Source organism: Gekko japonicus, unplaced genomic scaffold (genome assembly GCF_001447785.1).
Source record: "Gekko japonicus isolate JY-2015 unplaced genomic scaffold, Gekko_japonicus_V1.1 scaffold2221, whole genome shotgun sequence".
NCBI classification, from domain to species: domain Eukaryota; kingdom Metazoa; phylum Chordata; class Lepidosauria; order Squamata; family Gekkonidae; genus Gekko; species Gekko japonicus.
The window spans coordinates 55,508-78,394 of record NW_015174336.1 but is presented as its reverse complement, the minus strand read 5'-3'; the positions used below and the strand labels follow the sequence as shown (position 1 = coordinate 78,394).

At 37.5% G+C, this 22,887-nt stretch overlaps 1 protein-coding gene across 1 annotated transcript in view; it reads left to right on the top strand.

Annotated features, from left to right (window-relative positions):
- The window catches only part of MYT1L (myelin transcription factor 1 like), a gene marked incomplete at its 3' end in the record, with an annotated part of 148,380 nt that overhangs the window by 108,530 nt on the left and 16,963 nt on the right, over positions 1-22,887 (top strand). Inside the window, exons 5-9 of the mRNA XM_015424274.1 lie at positions 1,059-2,033; positions 8,596-8,730; positions 11,902-11,992; positions 14,316-14,423; positions 18,200-18,411. Coding sequence (XP_015279760.1) covers positions 1,059-2,033; positions 8,596-8,730; positions 11,902-11,992; positions 14,316-14,423; positions 18,200-18,411 — 1,521 coding nt within the window. The remainder of the gene's footprint in view (positions 1-1,058; positions 2,034-8,595; positions 8,731-11,901; positions 11,993-14,315; positions 14,424-18,199; positions 18,412-22,887) is intronic.

Here is a 22,887-nt window from a genome sequence, read left to right as displayed (position 1 = left end):
CTCCCGGCAGGGCAGCTGGGGAAGTGAAGGGGAGGCATGCCTCCTTGATCGGTCTTCCCTTCCCCAGCCAGTGTTCCCTTCCCTGGGTAGGCTTGAGCTGAGGGGGGGGGGCAGAGAAAGAAAGCAACTTTTAACTTTAAATGTGTTTTCAAAGCCCCCTCCCCAAACCAGCTGGCTTGGAGAAGGCATTTGTCTCTTTAAATCCCTTCTCCAAGCCAAGCCAGCTGGTGTGGGGGAGGGGGTTGGAGAACACATTTAAAGTTAATGCTGCATTCTTCCCACCTCTCCTTTTCTTCTCCCCTCCCAATTGTTTACTTTCTTTCCTTCCCCCCTTTCTCCCTTTCTTTCCACCTCTCTCTCTCTCCCTCTTTCTCTCTTAGGCAAATAAATATAATTAGCAAACAAATAAATATCATTGGACAAATAAATATCATTATCAAGATCTATTTTTACCCCTTTCGTTTTTATTTTTGGTAGTCTCATTTAACGTTAATAAAAAGCAAATTTGCATATTTTTCAATAAAATGTGTGTGTAATATTTGTTCATGTCTTGTGACTCTCAAACATCTGATGTTTATTCTGTGTGACTCTTATGTTAAGCAAGTTTGGCCACCCCTGAACTAGAGGACTTGAGCTACTCAAAGAATTTACACAAATAAAATGCCATGAATCATGGAATTACTCTAAAGCAATAAATACAAAAGATAACCATGAAGTATAAGAATTTACAAATTATGTCAAATAATACATTTATAGGGAAGTGTTGGTTTTCTTAATTGTTACTAATCATTATGAGATTAGCAAAGGAAGTTAATGGTCTGTAACCAAGGTATAGAAATGGCCTTATATCCTCAAGAACAACAATCCATTTTCTTAATTCCAGAGTTTAAATTTAAATTAACATGGGTTTATTTAGTTTTTCAAAGTACTGTATGCTAAAAAGAATGGGCAGGCAGTTTGAGTTCTGTCCATATTAGTGCAACAACAGTTCCAATTCTAGCTACTTTTTTTCTTTTCTTTTTCCGTTTCTCTTTCTTTGTTCCTTTTTTTTAATGCAGAAGACCATCAAATGAATTGTCACAATGCTCGAATGCAAGACACAGAAAAAGACGATAACAATAATGATGAGTATGATAATTATGATGAACTGGTGGCCAAGTCATTGTTAAATCTTGGCAAAATTGCAGAGGATGCAGCATACAGAGCCAGGACTGAATCAGAAATGAATAGCAATACATCTAATAGCCTGGAAGATGATAGTGACAAAAATGAAAATGTTGGTCGTAAGAGTGAGCTGAGTTTAGATTTAGACAGTGACGTTGTTAGGGAAACTGTGGACTCGCTCAAATTGTTAGCACAAGGACATGGTGTAGTGCTTTCAGAAAACGTTAACGACAGAAATTATGCAGACAGTATGTCGCAGCAAGAAAACAGGAATATGAACTATGGGATGCTAGGGAAGCCTACAAACAATGGGCTTACAGAAAAAATGGTGGAAGAAAGTGATGAAGAGGTATGTCTCAGTAGCTTGGAATGCCTGAGGAATCAATGTTTTGATTTGGCCAGGAAGCTCAGTGAGACAAATCCACAAGAAAGAAATCAACAGCAGAACCTGAATTCTCGCCAACACGCTCGGCAAGAAGATGATTTTCAAGGACGGACACCTGATCGGAACTATTCTGATATGATGAACTTAATGAGGCTTGAAGAACAGTTGAGTCCCAGATCTAGAACTTTTTCTAGCTGTGCAAAAGAGGATGGGTGTCATGAAAGAGATGATGACACCACCTCTATTACTTCAGATAGGTCTGAAGAGGTGTTTGATATGACAAAAGGAAACTTAACGCTACTTGAAAAAGCTATTGCTTTAGAAACAGAAAGAGCAAAAGCCATGAGGGAAAAAATGGCAATGGAAGCTGGAAGGAGGGATAATATGAGATCCTATGAGGAACAGTCTCCAAGACAGATTTCTGGAGATGACAGGAAATCTAAATCCAGTGACGGCCATATCAAAAAGCCATATTATGGTAAAGGTAATATTTCTATCTAATGTATGATGTATTGTGTTAACAAATCATGCATATAATTATATTTTGTGAAATAAAAACAGCCTGTTTGTAACATTTCAAAACATTAGACTATTTAAAAGAATGTGGTTTGTTTTCATGTAGAAAAGATTATCATTTCAGGAGAACAAAGCAAATAAGAGATCATATAGAAAGGCACAAAGATTATCCTGAAATGCTAAAAATGTTTTTTTTGTCCAAGTTATGATTGAATACTGAAGGGAAATGCATCTTGCATGAATTGATTTAAATGGTGGAACTTTGTGGAGGACACTTAGCCAGACTCCAAGGAAATGCATATTTTACAGACTAGATGGTGTGGGTGGCATCCTGATTTATAAAATTATTACCAAAATGATGATTATTGATGAACCCTGCCCCTTATAAAATGTAGAGTTGGCTGATAGAAATTGAACAGTATCTGAATGACCGATAACATAAGATAGGGGCAATGACTGCACATTAATTATCTTAAATAGTAAGGTAATGGAAGTCATTTGCTATGCAAGGCATGCTTTGGCCTGGGCTGAGATCAATAGCAATTTCTTTCTTATAAGCATTCCACTTCAGTGGTTTCATTCCTTTGTAGAAATATTTACAGTGCTTCCTTAGCAGTGAACCAATTTACAAGAAAGAATGAAACATAGAGAATTACCTTAATAATGTTTAATAATGTTTTATGTAGATGTATAGGTGTATTGCATGTAAATATAAACATGCTATTTTTATGAACTGACACTCTTGTAAAGTGTTTACTATCCTAATAGTTGCTGAATACTGTTCATTTCAGTTAGCCTTAATACAAGCTGGGGGATCTCTATTAGGAAGTGAACAATGTAGGTAGTTATGGATGATGCTATGGTTTCTCATAACATCACTACATTAAATGAGTGTGCTCTGTTTTTATATCACAAACTTGATTAACAGGGATATAAAGATCATGATGAGTAGCTGTGTTAGTCTATCTGTAGCAGTAGAAAAGAGCAAGAGTCCAGTAGCACCTTAAAAACTAATAAAATTTCTGGCAGAGTATGAGCTTTTGTGAGACTCACTGCTCACTTCTTCAGATACAGCTAGAATGACTGTATCTGAAGAACAAAGTTTGAGTCCAGTGGCACCCTGCCACAAATTTTGTTAGTCTTTAAAATGCTACTAGACTCTTGCTCCTTTCTAGGGATATAAAGGTTAGTTGTGAGATTAAAAACATTTTCCTGTATTTCTTAAGCAAAGTTGATAAGACCAAGGAAAAGGCCAAAATATTCCACATAAATTACACAAACATCAACAAACCCCATGTTCCATAGTACTGTATATCATTATGTGAGTGAATGGTATGGACCCAGTTTACACAGTACATTCTCTGTATATACAAACATTCTTGGGTGCATGGACAAACCTAATATGTGAACAGAGGAACCATGAACGTGACCAGCAACATTTTGTATGACTGTCATGACTGTCTGAATCCTATCAATTTCTTTTTGCCTTGTGCACATTGTTTATCCGTGTTTATTTATGGTCATATTTACATACACACATGCACACACACAAAAGGGGATACTGTGTATATACAGACTAAAAACAGTAGAATGTATGTTATTCAGGATCACAAATGATAAAAAATAGATTATAAAGTATTATGTGAACTAGCCGTGAAATTGTTTGAAGAGATAAAAACCCACAGTTTGCCATGTGCATATTTTTGCTAAGTTTTATATATATAATGGAGATATTGTATAAATAAATACCTTTAACTAAACTCAATTCTGACAGCTTTAAGCCTTTAAAGGTTGTAATACAGATTGCTTGCTCAGCAAAAAGGCTCCGTATGTCACTGGGCCTTGAAGCTTGCAAGTGAGAATGAAATCTGAAGATGGGAGGAGCCACAAATGGCACTTGGGTCTGAAGCTGGAAAAGTCTGGCAGATTTAATCTGAAACTTTGGGCCCCAAAACTCTTCTTCATTTTAACAGAACAAGCGGGGAGGAAATAATATATCTTCTGTACTCTGAAAGAGATATTTTAAAAGAGAATGAATGAAAGGTGTGTAGTTTTTATATCACTCATCATCAAGTATATATGATTCTCCCAAAAATGTCAGCAAGGCTCTCTGAGGTGGTGACTGGTACACATCTCTGGGAAGATACTCATGCTTTAATCTAGGGAAGTAGGAGCATCAAAAGGAATGCACAATAATTCCTTTTTCTCTTCTGTTTTCAAGACTTACTGTAGTGAGTCCCTAAATGCAAAGAGAGAGGCCATCCTTTCTCTTTACTGATATATATGCTTATTTCATGTTAGACAGGCTTTGGATCCCCCCCCCACCCGCTGCCTATTACATTAGTTGTGGTAACAATGGCAGAGTCACTGGCTAAGAAGGGAACCCCTTTATTCCCTGTAGTAGAAAATGGTTATAGACATTCATAATGTTAAACTGAATATCTAAGTGTCAATATGAAACCCACTTTCAATATTTTTCAACAAAACTAGATCAAGCTATTTGTATAGTCTTGTGGAAATGAAAGATTCTGACCTGCATGTCTGAGTACCTTAGCCTACCTTATTTTTTTGTTGCCGGTATGCAATACTATTCAAATGTTGAAGTAAACAGGCAGACGTGGATATGCATGTTTCAGCTGTTCAGCTAGCAGTAACTCTTTGCCATCTATGTTATCTGTTTTAATGGCAATACAAAGATCAATATTCTGTTGGGTTAACTACTTGTATCTAGTTGCCCTTGAATAGTGTTGTATGAAATAGCACTAACAAAACACAGTGCTAATAAAGAGCCAGCGTGGTGTAGTGGTTAAGAGCGTTGGACTCTAATCGGGAGAACAGGGTTTGATTCCCCACTCCTCCACATGAAGCCTGCTGGGTGGCCTTGGGTAGAGGAAGGGAAGGCAATTGTAAGCCGCTCTGGGACTCCTTAGGGTAGAGAAAAGCAGGGTATAAAAGCCCACTTCTAATGATATTTCTTCAACAAGTAATATTTCAGAGTCCTTTCTGCAAAAAAGGCATCAGAGGCATAGAGGCAGCCATTCTTTTCTCAGCTCCAACACTGATTTTCCCCCCCCTTGTGGTCTTGAGTTTAATGCTGTGCCTCATCTTGAAGTATATAGATATGAAGACCTGTTCAGATGACATTTGAGCCCCTCCAATGAATGTGTCATTGTGACAAGGAACAAATCATGCCGACGGTCCCTGCCCCCAACCTATATGTGTTTATTGGAAGCTCTGCATGCAACATATCAGCCGGAGAGCTAGTGGGGTGTAATGATTAGAGTGTTAGACTAGGATCTGGGAGACCCAGTTTCAAATCCCCACTCTGCCAAGGAAGTTTGTTAGGTGACCTTGAGGCAGTCACACACTCTCAGTGTATTCTGCCTCACAGGGTTGCTGTAAGGATAAAAATAGAAAAAAGAACAGTGTAAGCCGCTTTGGATCCCCATTGGGGAGAAAAGCAGGGTATAAATGAGGTCTATCAATAAAGTAAATATCAGGAAGCCTGCTTTTTCAGAGTTCCTGACTGCTTTAGAAGCCACTACGTTATTGTAGTTGAATGCATGTAAGCTTTTTGCAGAGCTTCAGATTAATGCATGTAAGTTGCAGTGCTGCCTGTCGCTGTGATCCTGTTTCCCTCAGCAACATTCATTAATTTTATACAGAATGTCAGCTCAAAAGAGCTATTGTCACCTACACATAGCGTTTAAGTATTTGCATTGCTTTATAAGCTAAAATCACTATTATCCTTATCTAGTACAAGACACAGTAGCACATGTGATAGCATGTGTGCCTATTATGCAGAAGCCCTGTCCTTATCCAGTTTTAAAACTGGATATAAACGGTTTTAGGGGTCATCAGGCTAAGATATATGCAGTTTTACCTAGAGAATGTCTGTACACCTTGTGGCCCACCAAACCAAATGTAGCCCACAACTATGTAATGAAGTCTGCTAGATCCCTGTCATCCAGTTCTTTGTTTTGCTGTTCTAACTGGGCAGCAAAATCAGGATATTTAAAGAGCTATTGGTAGGACTCCTTACATGAACTTGGTAGTTCACAAATACACATGTCCTTGAGTGCATGGTGGCCACTTTAAGCATATGAGTGGCTTTTATTTAATGGTGACAAAGCCATATGAAGTGTGGATTCTGCAGTATGCCATAAATTCTCATTGAACAACATAACAAACGAATTGTGCATATTCCTCTTATTGTTACCAGCCAACTGGCAGGACAGAGTATTTGATCTATCTTCAAATGTAAAGGGCTTTCTATGTATTCTTGTGAGCTGTGAATCAGTTTGATTATAAACATATCATTATTGAGAAATATGTTAGCAAAACCTATTTTTAAATACAATTATGAAACTATGAAACCCCTGTAATGGAATGTAAGACCTTGGTTTTATCTGTGTTTTTCCTACTAAAAGACAAGTGCCATACATTTCTCCAAGCTTTGAGCTGTCAAATAAATAAACCAGTTGAATTAAGACGGATGATGTAAGAAACAATGAAATAACAAAAATCTTGTCCTGAAAGGAATCAATGCAGTCCTGGAGCAAAAGAATGCCAAGATCAGATTCAAATGCATAGTGCTGATAGACAATTTTTTTTACTGCTGCAATAAGGATAAATTCTAGAATGTGAATGCTTGAGGTTGGTTGACTTTAATTTTATAAGAGACAGAATCTTATGATCTATATTTGCATGTATTTCACTAGAACTTTGGATATAAACTAGTTCTGATATTCAAAACTTTGCAACAGTGTAAAGGATGATATGCATGATGAAATGCTGAGTTGGGGGCTTCTTTAGACAATAAAGATTCCTAGTTTGTTGCTTTACCCTGAGAGGATAACCTCACCAACTATTCAAAGGTGATTGTGTTTCTCTGAATTCTATCCACCTGAGTGCTATTTCATGCATTACTTGTAAAGTGTGAATGGAACAAATAGCTGAAGAGAGACGCTCATCAGGGAGATGTCAAGAGTGTTCAGCTTGTAGCACACCTGGCTTTGCTGCTACTCAATTTGTGAAATTGCCCTGAGGTTTTAATCCTAATATTGTTTACACAATCATTTATCTGGGGAATAAGGAGAGTTAAACTATGGGCCCATATTCTTCCTAAGTGTAATTGACTCTTTCATATCCTTTGGTTCACAAGGTAAAACTACAGGACAGGGATCACATCTCTTCCTTAATTGGGATGGCTGGAATCTCCTCTCCTTTAATATGTAGTGGCTCTTGCTCTCACCCCATTCAATAATTTCCGGAGAAGAAAAATGACGAGTGAGCATGAACTTTTCTTTGTGAGGGCCAAAAGTCTCCCCCCTGCTACTCTTGCTGTGCTTTCCCATCTCTCATTCCCAGTTCCTCACATGCCTCTTAGGTTCATCTTAGTTAAAATCAAGTTCTTTTCCAACACACAGCAAACTTTCAGCTAAAGCAACACTGCACCAAAGTCTCTCATTGCTAGTGATGTGGAGCAGGAGGCTGAGGGGTAGTTAGAGGAACAGAATCAGCAAGGAACATAGGGTGGCAGTAAAAAGAGCAGTTTCTTATCATGATCTTATCATGATCACCCTCCCTTTCGAATTTTTCTGAACTATTACTCTCCTACTAAATTTCTTCTTTGAATGTGTATATAAGTCAGAGGTTGAATTTAGCTCTGAGGTTGTTATCCCAGGATAACTGATTGTGTAAACAGGAAGATTAGGGATATTTCTTTATCAAAACTCCTCCTAGAGAACGGTGTATAAAATTACAGTTCTAATTCAGGAGAAATGTCTGCATTAATCTCATTACTTTTTTTGGCAGAATACATTTGTTAGATAAGAAAAACATTTTCTTAGGCATTGATGAAAAGAAAACTGCAGAATTAAAGATACTTTCCCTTTGAATTATCAATATTCAAGCATAGCACATATATGATTATCAAGGGCCAAACAAAAGGCAAATAGGAGCTTTTCTAAAAAACGTATGTCCTTCCTTGGAAAGAAATGTACTTCTATGTATGTTCTAATATTTCCTATCACACTTATGTGAAAATAACATGCCAATTTTAGAATGCCATTGGGAAAAAATAATTTGCAGTGAATCTTTGAACAAGTTGAGGAGCTGGGTTTGCTGTCTTCAGGACTCTGAATTTTCCGTATAGCATCTGTAGACTTCTAAATATGATAAAAATAGCATCAAAAAAGGTGAAAACAAAGCCAAGCAGATCTCAAGTGACATAACACCATCCTATAGTTGATGACTGACAGAAATATATTCATTGATAGTGATGTGGCTTTGCTATAGGAAAGTCACTTTCCACTATCATCTGTGAATGGGGACAGCTGTGATCAGAGGAGCCTCTGGTATGGAAGAAGGAAGCAGAAAATTAAAATGTTTAAGGAGTAGCAGATGTGTTTTTTCCAGTGTTCTTCAAGAACATTTTCCAAAGAGTAATTGATTTCATTAAATGAACCTTCGTCCATTTGGAAATCTGAAGAACATCATTCACTTGACACATTTGTTGTAAATTATAGATCCCTCAAGAACAGAAAAGAAAGAGAGCAAATGTCCTACCCCTGGGTGTGATGGAACTGGCCATGTAACGGGGCTTTACCCCCATCACCGCAGTTTGTCAGGATGCCCACACAAAGATAGGGTCCCTCCAGAAAGTAAGTCCACAATGTTTCATGGAAATGGAGGATAAAACTCCACACAAATTTTTCTAGCATGCATTAAGAAGCTTTTTTCTTTTTTCCTCCCATTTTTCCAGTATGATGTCTCAATTTAGCAACTTGTTTTCTGTTATATTTTCATTTTTATTTCATCATTTTCACATCTATACTAACCTTTATGCTTGAAGGAAGATGTTTTAAAGCTGTATTCTTTGATTCTGATAGTGTTAGGATATTGACAAACAGTTGCATTCTGCCTGTAAAAGTTTCCCCCCCCAAGCAAAATAGTAGTGATCTTAATCCTGAATAAATTATTATGATCACCTCTTGAAGAGGGTCTCTATTGTTCAAATATAGGAGCAACTGTTCTTTTGAATTTGAAAAAAAATGTGCAGTTTAATTCATTTTTAAAATACTTTAAAATATTAACATCACATTGAGGGCTTAATTAAAAAAAAATTACCTCTATAGATACAACTTTCTTTGTATGGATGTTCATGCAAAAATGCTGCAGTTGTGTGATGGGGATAAAGAAGACAAAATATGTTAAGAAACAGCTGCCACAAAAATAACTTACATTTTAAGGAATCATCCATGCTAAATCTGTAAATACTCTGGATCTGTGTAGGGCATTATAGTAGTATAACAGATCAAAAATTGCTGCATGAATTGTTTCTAAGAGCTGGAACACACTTATCATGGGGATGCTACCAAATGCATCATGTCTTGTAGCTATCAGTACCATCTAGGCTTACCAGATGGCAATTTCCCTCTCCTGCTTTTCACTCCAATGGGAGCAAAAGTGGGGAGTGGGAAGCAATGCCATAACAGCACTTTTGGTTGTACACCAGAAGTGACATCACAACTCTCTAGGAATTCCCCAGATCTTTATGGTTTCTAACCTCCATTTTTGTCCCGCTGAAGCACAGTGACAGTCTTCTAAGACTATTGATTTCCATGGACTTAAAATGGTGTAACTTTGCTTAGGATTGCACTGTAGTTCTCTTGTACCTTGCTTTAATAGCTAGGACTACTCACCACATGATGCAGTGACATCATGTTGTAAATTCCCTTACCTCTATCAAGTGTCATAATTTATAAGGAAACCAATTTCATAAATCACATAAAGGAGGTAAATATGTCAGGGTATTTTTATACTTACAGCAAAGGGAGTAAACATTCTTTCCTTTGCTGTCCCTTGAGGAATTCCATTGTGCTCCAACAGCCAGTGAAGTGGCTCTTAAGCAAATGGTTCCCTGCAACGGACAGAATATAGTAAATAGGTATAGAGAGGGGCCATGAGAACCCCTCAGTATGACTCCTATATCATAGTGCCATCCTAACAGAGTTACATCCTTCTTTTCGAAGTCAGTGGGCTTAGAGGGATGCATCTCTGCCTAGGATGCCACTGTTAATCTGGAGTAAGAAGTATAGCCTCAGCCACGAAGTAGCATCCTTTTGCAACAGCATAGTCTTCCTTTTTAGAATAAAGATCATGGAGGGGAAAATCCCTTTAAAGAAACACACCGCTTCTCAGCTGGTGAGTGAATTTAGTTGATCAAAGGAATTCAATTTCCAGTTTAGCAAGGCCTATAATTTTCTCAAACGCTAGTGTTTACTCAGTTGCTCAAAGCGGGCTGAGCTCCCTCCCTCCCCGTAAATGGTAAACAGAGAGCATTCAGGAAATGTTACCGATCAAAGAAGAATATAGCTTTAAACGGTTTGCATGTTCAGTAGTGACAAAAGTGAAAAAGGTGAGCTCATTTCTTTCTCTCTCTCTCTTTTTTTTTCCTGACTCCTGCAGTGCTGGGCTTGTAAAGCATGTTTCAAGAACAGCTTTGAATAGCAGGAATTCCAAAGTGAAGCTTTCACATCTTTAGTACACTGCTAGTGGTGTGGTGATGGTGATGAATGATGGTGGTTGTGAATCAATATGTATAGGTTCTATTCCTGATGTCTTTGGCTTTTAAGTAAGCATTAAATATGATTCCATTAAATACGATTGGTTCCTTTTGAAATGAAGCATAATTCTGTGCACTGGTGACATGGATTCATTTTTTTTCATGTCATACACACGCACATAAATTGGTTATAGCCTTCTTTTTCTGTACACGGTGAAAAAAGAAAAACATTAATAGTTTAGCCTATAATGGCAGAAAGATTGTAATCTGAATGAATTATAAGGCTTTGCCTTATATTGAGTCAGTCCAGGAATCCCTCTAAGTCCTGTATTGTTATGGCAACTTGAAGCCAGGTCCCCAACAGAGATCTGTAGGATCCTTGATATTTTAAATCCATTATCTGGAAATGTTGGGGATATAACATACAAAGTATTCCCTCTAGCGCTGAGTGGCAACCCTTCCCCAAGGCTTGCTTGGTGGTGTATTGTGACAACTGTGTTGCTTAAACCAAACCTATTGGCTCCTTATAGTCATAATTTATCACTCCACCAACCTCTTGACTTTAAAACGTGCTCATATTCTTTGTTTCTATTTATTTTAGTTTTGGACCCATTATGATTTATTAAGGGCTGCAGAATTTTTTTAAACAAAAAGAATAACTGTTCACAATATGAATGTAACTGCCACTGAACTTTAAACAGCTTTAGTCCTGCATAACTCAGGCAGTTGCTGGGCCCTAGAATTGAGTTCCATGACTGGGTTTCAAATCTCTCCTATGTCCTCCATTGACTACACTGAAGGTGAATTCAATTCTTCAGAATTCACATATATTTTATGCTGTACTGACTCCAGATGCTGTATGCCTTATAATGTGTACATGAATCAATCTATTCCTGCATATATGCGCCTTTTAAAAAAATGCTTCTAAACCCCAACCCTGTGCTGCTGTTCAGTATTTTTGCTCAGTGCTTACGCAGCCTCCTGCTTCACTGTCACACCAGAGACACATTAATTGTTAGATTCCTTGCCCTCCATAACTCTTAATGTATTAACATCATCCTGTGTTTAATGAGTATAGTACCACAGCACCTCTTTCCTTCACCAGGCTTTATTGGCTATATCTGTCACATGTCTATTTTCAGGAATGCTGGTCATTAATGAATCTTGCTTTGTACTAAAATGGCTTCTTACGAACTGGGACTTGAAATCTCTTTCTTCTTGTTGTTGTTTCCACACTCTGCTGTTTCCTTTCCTTCTCCCTGTCAAGTTCTTGCCATGCATGAAAACGTTCTTAAGTGTCCTACACCAGGCTGCACAGGCCGGGGCCACGTAAATAGCAACAGGAATTCTCACAGAAGGTAAGAACATGCTCGTTGAGTATACCATAGGCAGATATTATTTCACAGCAGCAAAAACTCTGAAAGTCTCCTCAGGGGTTTGTGTGTGTGTGCATGTGTGCACACGTAGCTGTGGATACTTTGGGCCATTACTTAATTGAATAGATTGACTGAGGGTGTTTAGTTTGATGGGGTTTTTTATGGATCATTGTACCAGAGGGTTAACCTTGGGGCACAATTAATTCAAGCAGTGAGCTAAATGTCAAGGTTTGTTGTTATTTGCTTACATTTGTCTTTAGCTAGAATTACATAAATTTAAAGTTCAAATTCTTCTAGCTGTATATGAGGTGCACCATTTAGACAGGGAGAGGTACTTGTTCAGTCCACACGTGATTCCTAAGGAGGGCCTATATTTTTGGTTATTGTGAGGTACAAAATAACAGACCACAACAAATACTTGTAAATGCACTCATTATTTCATTGCTATTTAAACTCAAATATATTATGGATAAAGTCTTTTAACTTATGAGAAATATTGTTCCCATTCTACTATTTGCTACCCTACTGAAAACTGAAATGGCAGCCCTTCAGAATATCACTGTATTTAATAAATGATGGTTAACAGGACAGTTTCTTTTTTTTTAGTGTGTTATTTCACTAATTTTTACTGTACATAAAGTGGTGTGGGTTCCAATAAATTCTGAAGAACATGTTTTCAAACTGAAGAACGCTTGGATATGGTCTTATATCATAAAGGAGTAACCCAAAGGAATTATATTTCAAACCATCCTTTAAAAATGTTGATGAAATGACTTCAGAAGATAATAAATATTTAAGACCAAAACGGTTATTTATATTTTAAAAAATCTATGCAAAATGCATCTTTTCAAGCTCATGATATAATTCCTTATGCAGGCAAAATAGTTGGGTATTGTTCCTATTGAGTTGCTATAATATCACTGAAGGAAAGCATAGGTCCTTTAAAGTTGCATTTTTCTTGGCCCAAAGGTCCTGTGTGATTATTTTTTGCCCTCCTATCTCAGATCCATGGATTCTGAGACACAAGATTGTGGATGGAATTTCCCTTTTTGCTTCTCTACATAAACACCCTGTTCCTCCCCCGTACCTCCTTTGAACATTAATGCTGTGGCCTGTCCATCGTGATAACTTTTTACTAAATTGGAAGGCTTTCCTGAAAGAGTAATTATAAAATCTGAATTAGGAAATTGAAGTTTGTTCATGGTACTGCTGTAATGTAATACCATGGACACCCAGAGAAGAATATGAGAGACATTCTCTACTGCATTGTGCCTTTCTAAAGGTCTGAAATATTTTCCTCGGCTTTAGTGTTATTCTATAGAAAGGAGAATCACTGTTTGAGCATAATTTATATTGCAATGCTGATAAGAACTCTTACCACCAGAAGTTCTGACCTGCATTTTATAGTAATCTAATTTTCTTTGGAAAACTCAGGTAGTGGAAATTGGGTACACATGGCATAAACTATGACCAGAAGAATGTTTCCCTTAATGTGGCACAGTATTCATATGTGCTGTTTCCAGTGTGCTACCTGTTTTTCCATGAACCTTTTCCAGAAGAAGCAGACATTGCCATTATCTGCTCAGTTCAATATTTAAAGAATCCTATTGGGTACTTTCGTTGGCAGTTTCAATCCAACTCAGCCGCAAATGATGTCTTTTACATATAAGCTTCTGAGCTTCAACTCAAGTTGCTCTGTCCTAACCATGTTTATTCAGCACTACCCTACTGAGTACAGCAGATTATCAGTTTTAGGATTGTAGCTGGCCAGTACAGTGTTTCTACTGAATAACTAGTGCAGCAGTTTTAGCGATAGGGTTTTCCAAAGCTGTAAAATTCTTCTATGAGAACCACTTAATGGATTTTGAGTTTTACATTTTGTTTCGCAATTCTCATGAACATGCATAAGAAACTATAGTAAAGGAAAGACACACAATTTGTGGTGACCTACCAACAATGCATTCTTAATCTACTACTTATGGAGGCTTCAGTGGTAAATCTCTTGGTTTTGCCACCTGCCTGGGTCAACAAAATCAAGAGGATTTTTAAGCACCTAAGAGACCACAGTATATAGCTGGTGAACTGTGTTTTGCTTGGTGGGTCAGAAATCTTATAGAACTAGCGTACAGTCAGACACAAAGTTTAACTTAACGATGTCTTCTGTGCATCTTTATAGAGAAGAATAATGTAGGGCATCAAAAGAATATTTCCCCCCCAACAAACTTCTTCCATGTGCTTGCTAAGAAGGCCTCTAATCTGAAGCTATTGAGGACACGACAATTACGTTTTCTTTCTGTAATTGCAGCCTCTCGGGATGTCCTATTGCTGCAGCAGAGAAACTGGCTAAAGCTCAAGAGAAGCATCAGAGCTGTGATGCATCAAAATCAAACCAGGCATCAGATCGTGTCTTGAGGTATTAATAGTTGCTCCAATGCTTAATAATATACCAGATTAATTGCATAATAAGTTAGCCTGAGCACTAAAAGTGGTATCACCCTTGAAGAAGTGTTAGGTTTAGGGCTTCTGGATCTTGTTTTCAGCATTTATCTACCTACCGGTATACCCTGGGGGTGGGCGGGTAATGTTTTTTGGCAAATATCAATAAAGCTGAAAAGCTCATTTTTGTCTTAGGCATTGTTTGGTGTAAAGCTGCCTGCTGGAGTTCTGAATCTAAGAACAGTGTGAAAAAAAGTTGATATCTTTGGGAAATAAACTAATATTTACCGGTAAGTCTTGTTTTTTCCAGCAGGCGTTTACTAGTAAATATCAGTTTAAATGAAAAACCAGAAGCCCTATTTTCAAAAACTAGTTCCCCAATATGAATTTGTGATTTGTGATATAAAATAAAATATGCTGAGGCATGGGTGACTTCTTATTCTCTCTTAATGTAGAAGTACTAGTTCCTGTGCTTCAGTATTTTCTAAGGATATATGTATGTATTAGAGAGATCCTCAGCTGTCTAGAAAAAAATTCAAAGGGAGTTTTGTTACAATATAACATCAGAAATTCTGTTTTTACCAGGCTTTCTTTCAGGATACCAATGATTATTAGTTCTTAACTGGATGGCTTAAATGGGAGTTCTAGAGTTGTAATTTTTTTACCCTCCCCATAGTAACATCTGTAATGACAGCTTTTAGAGGACTCCATGGCATTGGATTTGTCATCTGAAGGAGCTGATACTTCATCCATCAATACTCTGCGTGGTCTTCTTAACTTCAGTTTTTGAAGACTTACTGAAAGCATGGAGGGCCATGCAGATTTTCCTATTTGAACCATTTTTTAAAGTTCAGCTCCACAGAGATCTACCAGACACAGTGATGGTACAAATTGTCTAAATATGTTGCTTGAAGCCAAATCTCAGATGTTCTAAGCTGCTTTGAGCCCCTGTGGACAGGGAGAGAAGTGGGAGATAAATATTGTAATAAATTAATATGAAAAGCAATTTCAGTGTTAAAGACATTTGAATGGTGTTATCCATATATTCACAGTAGCTAGGTATATTTTAATGTTAGCAAGTCTTGGGAAGACCAGAAATGAAAAATGTGACAAAACACTATTAATGGTAAATGTGACTAGTTAGACAAACACAGCAAAGTTTGACTAATATTTTCTATGACATTTCTACACTGTGGAAAGTTGAGGGAAATATGGGTGAGGATAATGTACAGATATTGGCACAGAGGATGTCCATAGTCAGAAGGGAGGGGTGGGTTTTGCTGGTTCCTTCCAGCTCCCCCCAATGCTTTTCCAGGAGCAGTATTTCTGGGGGCATTAGGGGCTGCAGTAGGAGGGGGAAGACAAGAAAGTCGTGCTTTGTGAACAGGAATCCCATTTGACTGTGGAAATTTCCAGTGGATCCATGCCATTTAGTAACAGTTGTTTTGGTGTGCTTTCTCTATGCTGTGTCCTTTATAGAGTTATTTCCCCAAAGTAAGTGTCCTTACATTTGGGTATTATAGTTTTTGTTCATTGTGCGGGAATACAGGGTGGCTTGATAGATTCGGGGTTTTGCGTTCTACAGATTTCTTCCAAGGGAGATCATGCTTGGAAACAGTTATTTAAAAACACACTTCTTGGTCAAAATAAATGCATAAACACACAGAGAGAACTCCTTAATTTTTGCTTCCAAGAGAAAACCAAACAAAACAGCAGTGGTCTTACCACTGCACTGTAACCGGGTTTTCATCAGTGAGAAGTCAAATGCCATACAGAGGAGACTTCTTGTCAAAAGCAGCACCTGAGTCTTTGACAGACTCCTCAAATAGACGTTTTGGCAGTTTTGCCTTGCCTCTGGGACTATCGTGCCTTTCAGATCTTGATAGGTGATCTGAATTACATTGTCACCTCAGACATGACTTCTCAACTGCCTTTATCTTGTGGAACTGTTTAAGATGAATATTCTAAAGCTTGCCCTCCAATGTTTGGTTTTAAGTTTCTTAAGCAAAAGTCTAGTTCTTCCTACCTGTATTCAAACAGAGCACTGCCTGCTGATGCTTGTTTTTGTGCTGGGCCCCTTGGTCTATAGGTTATTGGGAGCTGTGTCCTGACAACCACTAGGTGTTTCTGCCTCCTTTTTTCAGTGCTTGCAAAATGATAGTGCCTATGGCATCAGGAACTACAGCAACAGTGGCAGTCTGGTGGTAGGTTACTTCACATTCCCTGTAGAGAGTTTGTGGTGCCTGAAGACATACTCCCTTTTTCCTTCTGAGTGGGGTACGCCTGCATTTAAAATGGCTTTTGAAAAGAGGGGGAATCAAATTTATAGAGTATGTGATCTGACATAAGATTGAAATTTGTCCTGACAGCAGAGTTTGTGAGTTTTACTTCTGTAGTTACAGACCAGAAAATTTGGATTTGTTTTATTGATTTGTGTCCACAGTGGTACATGTTTGCAGAACCCCATCGGGTTCTGGCCCAAATGTGTTTTCTAAAAGGTAATTTTCTACCCCATCATCTTAAAGAAAATCAAAGTGTAAAAGTAATAGGATTTTTGTAGGTGATTTATACCTCTCTTATCTAAATTCAGAGGAAAATATTTTTCTGGAAGGATAAACGAATGTATGTATATAGAGTTTCTCAAGTGCTACACTGAGAAGCACAAAATAAATATACATTATCAGATATCTTTTAATAAATAGTTACAAATCAGTGTGTCAGGGTTACCACAAGAGATTATTTAAAGATTTTGCCTTAACACATTTATTGTCCACAATAACTTTGTACAACGTGGCTTCAATATTCCAGTTTTGGGGATCTTTAGATTTGTATATATTCTCTGTCTTCATGCTTCTGGATACCCCACTATGATTGTGGGAAGAAGCAAAAAAAAATGTCTTGATTTTCAAGGCATGTTCAAATATTATATGTGCTATTCCTATCAGACTCTCTAAGAATGGTGAAGACCCAGCACCCAGTCATAAAATAGGCAAGTACGTAAAAAGGTAGGCCCCTGTGGCCTAAGGTCATTCTGTTACTTTTGTGACCCAAACCAGGATTCAACTTCAGGTGTCTTGCACTTCATTCCCAACACTACATCTCTACACCACATTGACACCTTTCTTGATTGTTCTATGTTAACTGGAGAAGAAGCAGAGATGTGAAATATGATGTCTGCCAGTTCTTTATGTCCCCCTCCCAAAGAACTGAAAAGGTGATGGTGCATGTATAATGCATTTCTTAAATCCAGGTATAGAATATAGGTCCTACAACAACATTCAGTCGAAGGGAGTTGAGAAGATGCTAGACAGAATACCTGTCAAAGTACTATGAGCTAATTTAACCTACTGACCATACCTTGCCTGTCCCAATTTAGTATTTTTTCTGAGGCAAGAAGAAAAAATTGTGACTCCTTCAGAATCACATGTAATGGCAAAGAGAGAGAGTCCTGGCTGTATGAGAATTCCAGCTATTATGTTCATTCCCATCTTTCCTAATTAACAGGAAAACATAGTTTTTATTTTGTTTTTTTAATGTGATATTTCCCTTTATTGATTGCTGTTAGCCACATATGGTGGTAATTATGATTAATTTGTTCTGGGCTTTTGTTGAAGGAAGGTGTAAGCAGAAACACAAAAGTATATTGCATTGTTACGTCTTGAGTGCTGTAAACTGGTTAATAGAAGTGTTATTACCAGGGCTATACATTTCATATTATGTGTCTAACACATTGTACATGTTCTTAATTTCTAGGCCCATGTGTTTTGTTAAGCAGTTGGAGATTCCTCAATATGGCTACAGAAACAATGTCCCCACAACAACGCCCCGCTCCAACTTGGCCAAGGAACTAGAGAAATACTCTAAGACTACGTTTGAATATAACAGTTATGACAACCATGCATATGGCAAGAGAGCCATAGCTCCCAAGGTGCAGTCCAGAGATATTTCCCCCAAAGGATATGATGGTATGAGGTGCAAACTCTTTATACATTAAAAAATTACACCTAAGAATGCTGAGAGCTGTGTAGATATTGTCTACATACTGCATATGGTCATGCTCATGTAATACAGTAGAAATCTACTCTCTCTCCTAGTTGCAATAAAAATATTATATTGTATACCTATTTTGATATGTCAGAAGTTAAGGTGCAATTAGGTTGATTTTCCTACTGCTGCTAATTATATATAGTGGCTTGATCTGTCAGGTTGAGGGAGTTGGGGCACAGTTCTATATCACATTATTATGTACTATAGACCATAACCCTACAATCACCACAAGCTGAGAAAAAAAGCTTTGACTTGACTAACAGGAGGCAGATTGTACATTCAGAAAAGGACAAATCCTGAACAGATAAGCAGATTTCTGCTGTGTTGAAAGACTTGGTATGATGACCGTGTTGCCTGTTTATAAAGGCATATTAAAATTTTATTCTGTATCATGCTTGCTTTAGGATTTGATGTACTGGCAGAAAGAGTTTGCTGTAGAAACTGACAATTGCACCAAGCCTTGTGATATAGCATCAGTTTTAATGGTACCATCTGGGAGACCCAGATTCATGGGTTATATAATGCTCCTGCAACTCATAAAGATAATGTGCTTGTTCTCTTAGTATGAAAAATGGAAATATTTGGGCCTTGCTGTACTTGTAACATCTTCTGTTAGTCCCCTTAACTATGTTCCAAAACTGCCTTTATTAACAAATTCTTGTTGACTGTTCAGTAGAACACCTGAAATGACATTATATCTCCTGGCTCTGAAGATAATTTTTCTTTTCTTTTCTTTTTAGTCTCTGTAGTGATGACAGTTGGAATAGGACAAGTTTTGAGACCAGTTAGTGAGCAGGATGTGGGGGACAGAAGCAAAGGCCAGAATGCAGGGGATCAGTTTGTGTGTGTGTGAGTGCATATATATCTGTTGCTTAACAGTGACAGGTAAAGATCAAGATGGGTAGCCGTGTTAGTCTGTCTGTAGCAGTAGAAAAGAGTACGAGTCCAGTAGTATCTTAAAGACAAACAAAATTTGTGGTAGGGTATGAGCTTCCATGAGTTACTGCTCACTTCTTCAGGTAAGGTATAGAAATGGCCAAGTAACAACCGTAACCTCATTTTTAAAAATCCAAGACGGGCCTAATATATTTAGGATGAAGCCTATTCTTTTTTTAAAAAATGCTTTCATGTCCGTTGGTCGGGGGGAGTAAAAGCTAGAGGCATGTCCAGGTGGGTGCCTCACACTGTCTATTACTTGCTTTAGCACAGAAGCAAATCCAGAATAGCTAGTACAATGGGAGAGGAGCTTTGCACAATCAGAGCACATACATTCTATGTGAGGACTGCACCAACCAGGAATTATCTGTGTCTCATGTTTTGGCATGAGAGGGAGACAGATGCATAATGTAAGGTGCCACTGGCATCCTAGAGTAGATAGCAGGGATGGCTAAATGTTTTCACCTCCCACCTTGATACAGTTTAGGTCAATTTGAGTGGACTTTACTAGTCATAAATGATTAGACGTAAACAAGGCAGGGATGGTGGTAAGATATTTATGTATGAGCTATCACCAAATAATATAATTGCAGTATATTAGTTTTAATTAATTAATTTAATCTGCATCAATTTGCGTTTTAATAAAACAATAGCTATGAAGAAGTCATCTTAGGAGAGGTATTACAGCGTGGGGGGTAAAGTGGAAAATGTCCTTTATAGGGACATATATTATATTTTCAAAAATATTTCCCAATCAATATGAAATACCTTTATAGTTCACATTATTATGTACTATAGACCATAACCCTACAATCACCACAAGCTGAGAAAAAAAGCTTTGACTTGACTAACAGGAGGCAGATTGTACATTCAGAAAAGGACAAATCCTGAACAGATAAGCAGATTTCTGCTGTGTTGAAAGACTTGGTATGATGACCGTGTTGCCTGTTTATAAAGGCATATTAAAATTTTATTCTGTATCATGCTTGCTTTAGGATTTGATGTACTGGCAGAAAGAGTTTGCTGTAGAAACTGACAATTGCACCAAGCCTTGTGATATAGCATCAGTTTTAATGGTACCATCTGGGAGACCCAGATTCATGGGTTATATAATGCTCCTGCAACTCATAAAGATAATGTGCTTGTTCTCTTAGTATGAAAAATGGAAATATTTGCGCCTTGCTGTACTTGTAACATCTTCTGTTAGTCCCCTTAAGTATGTTCCAAAACTGCCTTTATTAACAAATTCTTGTTGACTGTTCAGTAGAACACCTGAAATGACATTATATCTCCTGGCTCTGAAGATAATTTTTCTTTTCTTTTCTCTTTAGTCTCTGTAGTGATGACAGTTGGAATAGGACAAGTTTTGAGACCAGTTAGTGAGCAGGATGTGGGGGACAGAAGCAAAGGCCAGAATGCAGGGGATCAGTTTGTGTGTGTGTGAGTGCATATATATCTGTTGCTTAACAGTGACAGGTAAAGATCAAGATGGGTAGCCGTGTTAGTCTGTCTGTAGCAGTAGAAAAGAGTACGAGTCCAGTAGTATCTTAAAGACAAACAAAATTTGTGGTAGGGTATGAGCTTCCATGAGTTACTGCTCACTTCTTCAGGTAAGGTATAGAAATGGCCAAGTAACAACCGTAACCTCATTTTTAAAAATCCAAGACGGGCCTAATATATTTAGGATGAAGCCTATTCTTTTTTTAAAAAATGCTTTCATGTCCGTTGGTCGGGGGGAGTAAAAGCTAGAGGCATGTCCAGGTGGGTGCCTCACACTGTCTATTACTTGCTTTAGCACAGAAGCAAATCCAGAATAGCTAGTACAATGGGAGAGGAGCTTTGCACAATCAGAGCACATACATTCTATGTGTGGACTGCACCAACCTAGGAATTATCTGTGTCTCATGTTTTGGCACGAGAGGGAGACAGATGCATGATGTAAGGTGCCACTGGCATCCTAGGGTAGATAGCAGGGATGGCTAAATGTTTTCACCTCCCACCTTGATACAGTTTAGGTCAATTTGAGTGGACTTTACTAGTCATAAATGATTAGACGTAAACAAGGCAGGGATGGTGGTAAGATATTTATGTATGAGCTATCACCAAATAATATAATTGCAGTATATTAGTTTTAATTAATTAATTTAATCTGCATCAATTTGCGTATTAATAAAACAATAGCTATGAAGAAGTCATCTTAGGAGAGGTATTACAGCGTGGGGGGTAAAGTGGAAAATGTCCTTTATAAGGGACATATATTATATTTTCAAAAATATTTCCCAATCAATATGAAATACCTTTATAGTTAATCAAAATGGGTTTTTAATCAATCTAAACAATTAAATAGCTTTAGGTTGCAGATTCCCCTCCCCTGCATGTTCACTATACTAATGTTTCTCCTAAACCAAAGGAATGATATATTATGTATAACAGACCTACACACACACACACATATATAGATATAGAGACAGACAGACAGATAGATAGATCTAAAATACTATCTTCTGAAGGCAAGTTAGTACAGTCCAATCTGGAATTGAACTTGCAATACTTTTATTTTGATTTTTTTTTAAAAAAAATATTACTGAATATTTACGGGTGGACAAAAGGCGATAAAAAGAAAATAAAAGTTATCTTGCTATACACTATGCATACAATATCTCTTCTAATTTGAAATATTTTTAAAGGGAGAAGGAAATGAAAAAGACATGGATAAAACCTCCCAATCTCTTTGATGTTTTTGATATTTTAAAAAGATGAACTCGTAATGGAAAGCAAGGTTAGGAAGGATGTTGTCTGTAGAAGTACCTTAGTACATTAATACCACAAAAAGGGCAAAAGATTGCAACCGAACTGTGATTTTGCTTTCTCACGTCAATTTATGCACTAATTTCATAAAACAGATATCAAAGACTTTTTGATGAATGGGGGGGATTTTGAAAAGGATTACAGCTATTGTGCATATGCCTTGAAGCCTTCACACAGAAGAATTGCCATGGATTACGTCTTCATTGCATGTATAAATGAAGGTATAGGCGGGAACAAGGATTTACCCTTTTAGGACCTCAATTCGGTAAAGAGCTAAAGCATTCTTAGTGAAGCCCTCAAGCCTAAGAATATGCTTAAGTGTTAGGCTTATTCCATGAGGATTTGTTGCTGTACAGTAAATGATGGAGGGCAGTGAAATGAGAGTTATAGTGCTGTCCTAAAGAGAGTTCCACTGCTAAATTCATTGACTGCAGTGGACTTAAAAGAATATAGCTCTGTTTAGGATTGTGTTGTTAGTTACCTGCACTATGTGGAGTGAGAGAATGTTTTATTAATAGAAACTGGTCTGTTTTGAATGGGACATAAATATGTATAGTGATGGCTGTTACAGTCCTAGTAGTATCAATTTTATTGTACAATAATTATGCTGCAAAGTAAATTCTGACACAATTCCTTCTCTTATGCATTTT